At 49.0% G+C, this 9,907-nt stretch overlaps 1 protein-coding gene and 1 long non-coding RNA gene across 2 annotated transcripts in view; one reads left to right on the top strand and one right to left on the bottom strand.

Moving 5' to 3' along the window:
• Window positions 1-9,907, top strand: part of LOC119617405 — a 50,854-nt gene that overhangs the window by 38,349 nt on the left and 2,598 nt on the right. The gene's annotated exons all lie outside the window — the stretch shown is intronic.
• foxi2 (forkhead box I2) lies at window positions 540-4,268 on the bottom strand. Its single transcript, XM_017440520.3, has 2 exons — window positions 3,561-4,268; window positions 540-2,039 (listed from the first exon to the last, which is right to left on the bottom strand). The coding sequence occupies exons 1-2, from the start codon at window positions 4,168-4,170 to the stop codon at window positions 1,471-1,473; spliced, it is 1,179 nt and encodes a 392-aa protein (XP_017296009.1). The 5' UTR covers window positions 4,171-4,268; the 3' UTR covers window positions 540-1,470.

Genomic DNA, 9,907 nt, shown 5'->3' with positions numbered 1-9,907 from the left:
CCCCCCCCCCCCCCCCCCCCGGCAACAAAGCCGCTCTTCACATGTCGGAGCGCCGGAGCCAAATTAGGACGGGATGCCTGAGAGAAGGTGACCAAACAGAACCGGGTCGATGGATCCTTCACACTTGGCAGCAAACAGAACCGCCGCGGTCGGGTCCAAAGTTCTGGATCCTCAGCAGCAGTCAGAGAACGGACCCGGTTCTCCCTGGAGGAGAACCTTTTGCTCAGACAGAACCGGACAGACAGGAAACAGATTATTTTATTTTTTATTTTAACTTTCTGCTCTGCTGCTGATTTATTTCACTTCCTTTAAAAGCTGCAGTTATTTCAGAGCAGCTTTGTTGTTCAAGGAGAAGTTTAAATATTAATAAAAATAAAGTGAGAGTCGTTTAAGACTTCCTTTCCTCAGAATAATGAGTCCAGCTGTGACCTTTGACCCCGCCGCATCAAACTGGAGCTCAGGAGGACGAAGTAATGATGTGAAAAAAAGAATCATTTCTGCGGCTCGAGGGTCGAAAAGAATTCATCCGAAGACAAAAAAACCTGATTAAAATTTATTCATCAAACTGAAACAGGAAGTGATCGATACAAAAGCCCTTTAATGATTGTCAGACCGGAGGAGTGTGTTAGCTACTGTCTGTTAATATAAATAACATAAATATTCAAACACAAAAATAAACATCTATCAGGTTTATTTACAGTTTATAATAAGATAGAACTGCGTTTGTCAGAAGGGCGAGCATGTAACTGTTCTGAGGTAACCATGGCGTCACGAAGGCAGCTTTGGCAGGTTCGTCTTCAAAACAACAGGAAGTGTTTTATTCTGAAAAATCAACAGGAAGTCTCTGAGAAGAAGGTCCGACTTCAGAAATGATTCCAATAAAAAACTGAAAATAAACAAAATACAGAAACAGAAAAATCAGAGTTTCAGAAGAAACTTTTAGACCTTCAATGTTTTCTCAGGGGGGGCAGTCCTGGGGGGAGCCAGTCCTCGGTCAAGTTCTGGGGGGGGCCTCAGGTCTCAGTCCAGTCTAGAAAGTCTCAAACCTCGGTCCCGTCCCGGGGGGGCCCTCAGACCTCGGTCCCCTCCCCTGGGGGGCCTCAGACCTTGGTGCCGTCCCGGGGGGGGCCCTCAGACCTCGGTCCCGTCCCGGGGGGGCCCTCAGACCTCGGTCCCCTCCCAAGGGGGGCCCCTCAGACCTCGGTCCCGCCCCCTAGCGGCCCTCAGACCTTGGTCCCCTCCCCTGGGGGCCCTCAGACCTCGGTCCCGTCCCGGGAGGGGGGCCCTCAGACCTCGGTCCTCTCACCCTGGGGGCCTCAGACCTCGGTCCCCTCCCCTGGGGGCCCTCAGACCTCGGTGCCGTCCCGGGGGGGGGCCCTCAGACCTTGGTCCTCTCACCCCGGGGGCCTCAGACCTCGGTGCCGTCCCGGGGGGGGGCCCTCAGACCTCGGTCCTCTCACCCCGGGGGCCTCAGACCTCGGTGCCGTCCCGGGGGTAGATCAGGCTGTTGACGCTGAAGCTGTTGTAGAAGTGGGAGTTGAACTGTCCGCTCTGCGCGCCGCTCAGCGCGTTGTAGTAAACTCCACGGTTGAAGTGCAGGCCGTCGCTGTGCTCCGACCCCCCCGGGTCCTGCCCCCCGGGGTGGCCGTGGTGGGGGTACGGGCTCAGGGCGGTTACGTTCCTGTTGGACAGCTCGTTCACCAGTCCGAGGGGCCCCTGCCGGCCGGGGGCCCCCGAGCCGAGGGCGGACATGTTGCTGTAAAAGTTGTTGAAACACGGAGCGTTTGCGGCGAGTCCCAGCGGAGAGGAGGAGCGCTGGGACTCGTTCATCGAGTCCAAGTCCGGGGAGGAGGGCCCCAGGAGCTGGGGGCTCTCCGAGGGCTTCAGGGGGGGGCCCACGGTCCCTCTGCAGTCCTCAACCTTAGCTGCCGCCGCTCCGGCCACGCTCGGGTCGGACCGCCGTTTCCTTTTCCTGCGAAAATTCCCATTGTCGAACATTTTTTCACAGTTTGGGTCCAACGTCCAGTAGTTCCCTTTGCCTGGAGTTAGAAAAGAAACGGGAATAATTACTGACTGTTGTGTGAAATATGAATAAAAACAGAAAGTAAGGATTTACAAAAATCAACCCACATTTCATCATAGCGGAACACAGGAAACGTTAAAAAATAAAGTTATTTTGAATTTTATGGCAACAACATCTTTTTAAAAAGAAGTTGTTGCTGTGACGTCTGTTCAACCGTCCTGAATGGGAGCAGATGTTGTTAATGCACCCCCATACCATCAGAGAGGCAGGCTGACCTCAGAACAGTCTCACATCTGTTCACATCTGGCTGCTTCTTTGCCTGATAGAGCTTTAAGCAGCACGGCGAACTGTGTTTACAGAACAGAACCAGAACCAGCCTTGACCTTTGACCTCAGAGGTTTCTACAGATTGATTTTATGATCTGGAGATGATGGAGATCCAAAGCTGAAGAACTTTATTCTGAAATTCTTCCTCCAGTTTTGGAACCTCTGCCCATCTTTACGACCTGAATGATTTTTTTTATCTCCTCTGACCGACCTGCAGATAATTAACCTCGTTAGAGACTAAAAGTTCGTCCAGATGTTTCTGATTTTTGACAGATGTGTTGCTTTCATCAAATTTAAATGATCTTTTTTAATAAATTGGTCCAGTTTCTCTGTTTAAACATGTTCACTGTCTTCCTTCTTCTTCTTTCAGCTGTTTTCTTTCACAGCGAGTCGTCCTCCATCTAACTCTGTCCTCTGCGTCCTCTGTCCTCTGTCCACCTCTGTCCTCTCTAACTGCATGTCCCCTTTGTCTCCTTCCTGGCAGCTGCGTCTCTAACGTCCTTCCATCCACGGTGATAAATATGAGTTCATGAGGTTTACAGATCTTATTTTACATTTTTTACTGTCCCGACTTTCTAAAACATCCAAAGTTTTTGATTAATTCAAAACTTCACCTGTTGGAAAAAATAACTAAATAAATCTGGTTGTTTATTTATTTAAAATGATTTTTCATGATTTTAACAGTAAGATAATGAAGTTTTGTTGGATTAAAACAATAACATGAGAAATTAAAATCCTGATAATTAAAACTAAATTAACCACTTTTGTCTGAACTGAATAAAAACTGATCCATTTTTTCCTAATTTACTCGCGTTCAACAGGCCATGGAGCCATTTTTATTTATTTTTTAAGTTTTTGCTTTATGTGATTTTAGCAAAAGCTTCAAATAAATCTTACTTTTTAAATTTAAACAGTTAATAATCACACAAAACTAACTTTTTAATTGTTTAACATGAAAACATGAAACGAAATCCTTAAATTTCTCCCTTTTAGAGCTTCAGTTCCAACGTTTTACTTGTTAAATTATGACTGAAAAATAAAAAAACAAGTTTTAATTTGAACAAACTGAAACCTGAATGTGCGGAGAAGACCCAAACCTTTAATATTTAATATTAAATTGTGTTTGAAAATAAAAGCTGAAAGGATTGACTGAGGAGATTAGCCCAGCTGTGTCACATCTGGACCGGGTCTGGACCGGGTCCCCGGCTCACCTGGGTCGTCCTCGTCCCGCGGGACCTTCTTGAAGCAGTCGTTCAGGGACAGGTTGTGCCGGATGGAGTTCTGCCAGCCCGCCTTGCTCTTCTTGTAGAAGGGGAAGTTGTCGGCCACGTACTGGTAGATCTGACTCAGGGTCAGCTTCTTCTCCTGCGCGTTCTGGATGGCCATGGCGATGAGCGCCGAGTAGGAGTAGGGCGGCCGGACCAGCTTCAGCAGCTCCTCCTGGGTGCTGATGGAGAACCAGCCCAGGTCCGGCGCGCCGAACCCGGCCGAGCCGCCGATGAAGGGCCGCTGGGGGCCGTAGGAGGGCGGCACGAAGGGCGCGGGGTTGTTCCCGTGCAGGTAGGGCGCGGAGGGGCTGACCCCCGGCCCGTTCAGCCACAGGTACGGGTTCGGGGAGGACGCGTACTCCTGCAGGCCGTAGCCGGCTCTCTGCGCGCCCTGCAGGCCCGGCTGCTGGTGGTACGCGCCGCTCAGGTTGTCGCAGTACGCGGCCGCGGCCATGGCGTCCGGGGACTCCTGGCGCGCGCCTTTAGGTGGGAGGGAGCCGACGGTGGGGGAGGACAGGTGCTGCTGGTGGTGCTGAGGGTCGATAGAGTTCATCACTCCCCGCGGGAATCCCAGAGGAGCGGCTGAAGGTTCGGGCGGACCTCTCTCCAGGTGATGCGCGAGCGGCAACAAGTGGCACGGAGGATGGAGGAGTTCTGGACTTTAAACGGGTTCGAACCAGCTCCTCCCAGCCAATCAGCGGGCTCAGGGGGCGGGGCCATAAACTCATTCAGGAAAGTTTCATTAAAGGGGAAATTAAATAAAATATCAAATTAATTAGTTTTCAGGTTTTTCTTTTAGTTACAGATCATCATAAAACCCTCCAGAGTCCATTTCTCTGGTTTCAAACTTTAAAGACTTGTTTTTAGAGTTTCTGTGGGCTGATTGTGGGCGGAGTTACCTGCATAGAAGGAGGCGGGGGCAGCTGTGGCAGACAGCTGTAGGACGCTGAGGAGGTTCCTGTCGCCGCGTTTATCAGGGGAAATGGAAGCAGAAGAAGAAGCAGGTTTGGTCTGGAGTGATGCTGTGAGGAACTGGAGCCCCATGTTTCACCAGAGGAACCCCCGAGCTTTACGATGATGTCACACAGTCTGGGAGGAGCTTCACCTCCGGATGGTGGGAGGAGGCCGGTGCTGGTCTGATGGGTGGTGGTTCTCCTGTTGAAGGTTTGTCTCTCAGGTTCTCCTCTTCAGAACGTTCTCTGCAGTCCGTCTCCAGACTCTGGTCCATCAGAACCTGAAGGTTCAGCTGCTGGAGGTTTGGGTCAGTTCTGTCTGGATCTGTTACTTCCTGCCTGGTTGGTGTTCTTCACAGTGATCACAGGAAATGAAGAACAGACTGTAGTAGATTCAGAATCCAGGTACCTTTTATGACTTTCTTCTGATTTATTTTAGCTTCATGTAACGACCTTCAGCTCCTAAAAAAACCATAACAGCCGTCAAAACACAAGATTTTCATATTTTTGATGAAATGTTTCTGCTTCTATCAGTTTCTCCATCGTTAAACGACTGTTTGGGGTTAATTCAGCTGAAACTCATCAGGGTTTCTGTCAAACCTGCGTTAGAAAAACAGCATCTCTGTTTCCAGCTGAAGCTAACGAGCAGCTTCGGCTCATTTCGGCTGATCTCGGCTCCGTCTTTAGCTTTAACGCTCTCCACCGGAGGGACTCTCCTCCTCGCAGCTTTCAATCGAAGAAGAAGGTCACCTTTTCTCCTCCCGACTCCATCGTTCTCCCTCTGACTCCGTTTACATCCAGGATTATTTTACCAACTCGAATGTAAACAAACGGCTCTAATTGTTGGCAACAAAACCCGACTCTGCTGGTTTCACTCATTTATCACAGATGCTGTGGCTCATCTTTGGTGGTGAATGTTTATTTAGATCATATCATAGATGATATGATCTCTAGATTCTGGAGTGTTTTTATTTTATTTTATTTTATTTTGAAGGGCAGGTGTGCCGTCAGTCTCTGCAGCCTCCGGCTCGGTCCGTCACAAAAACACGTCCGAGTGGAAACGTCTGAACGTTAGTTCCACTGGCGTCACACCCCACAGAGAATCAAAGCATTATTAGGACCAGAACTCAGCGAGCATCAAGTGGTGGCCAGCGGGCCTCTTTTGACTCGCAGGGTCAGATTTTACGGGTCAGAACCACTGGGGCTCAAAGACTCGATGAGAAGGAATTTAATGACGGCGGGTGGAAAACAGACGGACTGCTGAAGGAATGAGTTCAAATGAGACAAGTGGGGACAGCTGAGACTGAATGTCAAACAACAGACAGGTGAGGGACGAGGACAAGACCTGACTAACGGTGAAAGACCCTGAGAGACACAGGAAGAACATCAGGAGAACCAGAACCAGAAGAATGAGTTCTTCAGGTCAGATTCAGCAGGATGCTGGAAACGTTCCTCCCAGGTTCTGGTCCAGATCGACACGTTAGAACCACGTCCCGGAGCTTCTGATTGGAGTCCAGTGGCTTCCTGTTGTCAGCTGACAGGAAGTGGCGCCCAGCGTGGCCTCCTGCTTCAAGGCGGGATCAGAGATGGTTCTGCAGACCTGAGCTCCGTCATCTCCAACCAGCCTGACCTCTGACCCCTGACCTCTGACCTTAACGAGGCTTTCTCCTGTAAACCCCAGAGATGGTTGTGTGTGAAACTCCAATCTCCTCTTCTTCCTCGTTCTGACGCTGGGTTTGGTCGTCTTCCAGCTGCCGCCGTCTGATTGGCTGATGATCAAGCAGGTGAACAGGTGGACCTGTTTGGCGGTCCTCAGCTCCTTGTCCACACACCGCTGGAACAGAGACACATCGGGACGGGACCTGTCTTCCTTCAGGAGTCCAAACATCTTCAAGGTTTTAAAACGTCACCATCAGTGAACCCATCGTCTTCATTTAAACCTAAAAACATCCAAATGTTACGTTATTTAATCTGAGTCTGTTGACCTCCTGAACCGCTGGACAGATTTAATGAAACTCTCAGGAAGCCATCGTTAGATGAAGATCTACAGTTTAAGATGGCCACCACAGCTAACTGACTTTGACTGTTAGGTGTGGTAGTAGCTGAGAGTCATCCCTGTTACATGCTGTAGTTCTGACAGGAACAGACTGATTATAAACTTATTTTTAGGGTTTGACCAAAACGGCCAAAACATCATCATTTCTCCTCATAATTCTGAGCCTTTAATGACTTTTTGTTTGTAGGCTTCAAGCTGATGTTGGCTTTTAGTTTTATTTAAGTAAAGTTTTTTATGTGCCACAGTTTAGGTGAAAGGGAACACTTTAAAGTCTGTTAAATGATAGAAAACACTCTGTTATTATGAATACTGAGACTCCAGATCAGGGGTGTCAAACTCCAGGCCTCCAGGCTCTGCTGTTCTGGGAGTTTTAGGTGTTTCTGCTCCAACACACCTGATTCAAATGGTTTAATCACCTCCTCACCAAATCATCAGGTTCTCCAGGAGCATGGCGACACGTCGTTCATTTAAACCAGGTGTTTTAAAGCAAGAAGATGTCTAAAACATGCATGAGAGCGGCTGCCGAGCCTGCTCCTGCAGAGGCAGCAGATAACTGATGGAGCCATGCTGCCACCTTCAGAGCTTTCCTCTTTGGTTGACGTCTCCTCTCCAGATGTCTCCCGTCTCACCACCAGATGGAGGCAGCTCACCGCCTCACCGCCTCAACGCCAACCACGTCCTGCAGGCAGAACGCCAAGACGTCCTGAAACTGCGGACGAGCTGCGGGAAGGTTTGGGCCCTGAAATCTAAAACCAGAATGTTTCTATTTTTTTCTGTGTGGTTAAAAAGTCTTTGAAGAAGCAAAAAAATACGCCTCAGACATCAAAGGTTCTCCTGTTCTGCAGCCCGGAGACAAGAAAAGACTAAATAACTTGTCTTAAAAAAGACAAATCAGTCTGTCTGTGAAGTCGGAGTCAGGCCCTCTCTGAGCCTCGCTCTTATTTATTTATTTTTGCTGTTGACACATTATCTGCCAGCCCCTGCCTGTATTTTTGTTTTAAATCTGATAGGCTGAGGTTTTTCTCCGCTGCAGCGTTTCCAGCATGATCCAAGCCACGGGATAATTGTCCACAAAGCACCAGGAGTCGCTCTGTCTGCCTGTAATTTTATAATATCGGGGTTGGCTATGACAGTAATTCCTGGGTTTATTACGCATCGCCAGAACTGTTTCACAAACTAAAATCTATGTGAAATTATGGAAATAAAGAGAATCTGTGGCTCAGCAGTTGGTTTGAAAGCAAGGAGAGGTTTGTTAACAGAGCAGCCTGACCTCACGAGTGTTTCTGTTTCTTTCTTTATGTTGCTTAAATTAAAGCAGCTAAAGTGTGAAAAATCTGAACCCTCTGAATTCTGCCTGATTCCCAAAACTCTGCTGGGATTATATCTCCTCCCTGACAGAGGAAGACCTCGAGATCCTCCAGGAGGAGCTGGAGACGGTCTCTGAGCAGAGAGACACCTGGATGGATGGATGGATGGATGAGTGGATGGATGTTAAATGGATGGTTGGATGGATAAATTGATGTTGGATGGATGGATGGTTGGATGGATGAATAAATGGATGTTGGATTGATGGTTGGATGATTGATGGATGGATGGATGGTTGGATGAGTGGATGGATGGGTGGATGGATGAATAAATGGATGTTGGATGGATGGTTGAATGGATGGATGGATGGATGGAAGCATTTTGATACCTTTAGCTTTTAGCTAGCCTTTTGCTGCATTTAGCCTACAGTTAGCTCTTTGCATCTTTAGCACTCATTAAGCATTCAGCTTTTATTTAGCTTTTAGCTAGTGGTCTGCTTCTTGTAGCTTTAGTAACTCCCTGATTTGTCGTTTGTTGTGAAAATAAGTTTATTTGAATCTTCTTTGTGTTCAGATGTTGCATGCTGCAGCTTCGGCTGCTTTGGCTGATTCTCCTAACCGAGAACGTGAATCTAAATAAAAGCTGAAACCCTGTCACCGCTGATTGTTTTCTAATTGATTTAAATCCCTTCGGCTCTGGCACCGGCTGTAATTATCTGACTCTGAAGGCGGAACTGAGCCCAGGAGCTTCGGCTCGTGCAGCTTCGGCTGATGCGGCTCTTAAAAAGGCAGAACGGTTGCTCTCCGGGCCTCTGATGTTCCATCCAGCTTTGCAAGCATCATTTTCTTCAAAGCCTTCTTCTCCCTTTGAATTTCTTCCCTCCTTCGGCTTTTTTTTCCTGCCAGCTGCAGCCCAACCGAGGAAAGGAGTCAGGTAAAATAAAAACCTGAGAAAACAGCTAAAGCCTGAAACGAGATGAAGTCATGGTGGCAGAGCGAGATATGAGCCGCTGGTGGACGGGCCCGCTCTGTTCGTCTTCTTTGTTTTGGACTCTTAGCCGAGACTCCGGGTCTCTGCCGGCTCCTTGAACCCGGGTCATTGTTGATCCGATCCATTCGGGTCAGCAGCCGGAGAGAACAGGGCTTTGTCTCGCTCGGACTGTCCCGGCGGAGGGCGAAAGGACGCGTCTCAGCCACCTGAGTGTGCGTCCACAAACCCTCACATTTCGGGTGGTCCAGACCACATCCTTCTGGCTCTGGGCTCTATGTGGTCCTGGATCCATTTTCTGTCTCCCCCCTGAAAAGCCCCTCAGACAGAGCAGAAAAAAAGTCTCACTGCTCATTTGTTGACTTCTCTGGCACGGCAGCAGTTCTCTCCTCAGAACAACAACAACAAAAAAAAGGCGGAGGGCGGCGTTGGGTGGGGGCAGCCCTGGGCCCTTGTTGCCTCCTTAAAGACACAGGAAGAGCCTGTCCCCTGTCCTCCAGTGCCGGAGCAGGTGCAAAGACAGGACTCAATGACACCTTTGTGTCCCCTGCAAGGAGCTGGGGGCTCCGGCACCACCTCTCTCCTTTCTACCTCCACAACTTGGACGGAGGAGGTTTCTGGAGACAGACGGCAGAAAGGAGGACCATCCATCTTAGAGAGACGCAGCCAGGCAGCAGAAAAAAAAAAAGGACTTGGTTTTTGTCCCACATGGCTGCCGAGGACTTTGCTTTTGTCCAACCCGTCTCGTTTTAGTGGATGTGGTTAATTACGGCGTCCGGATGTTCGGCTCGGCGTGGAAACTTGTTTTCTCTGTTTTTGGTCTCAAACAAAGATATCTGTTCTGAAAACGGATCGGTCCGGAGGTCAGAGGTCAGAGCTGGTGTCTCCATCGAGCAGCTGCAGAGTTTCAGCTGCAGAGACGTTCAGCTGCAGAGTTTTAGCTGCAGAGACATTTAGCTGCAGAGTTTCAGCTGCAGAGTTTTAGCTGC

The sequence above is a fragment of the Kryptolebias marmoratus genome, linkage group LG10, assembly GCF_001649575.2.
Source record: "Kryptolebias marmoratus isolate JLee-2015 linkage group LG10, ASM164957v2, whole genome shotgun sequence".
NCBI lineage: Eukaryota > Metazoa > Chordata > Actinopteri > Cyprinodontiformes > Rivulidae > Kryptolebias > Kryptolebias marmoratus.
Note: the sequence above shows the minus strand (reverse complement) of the source record. Positions and strands in the feature narration are given on the sequence as shown.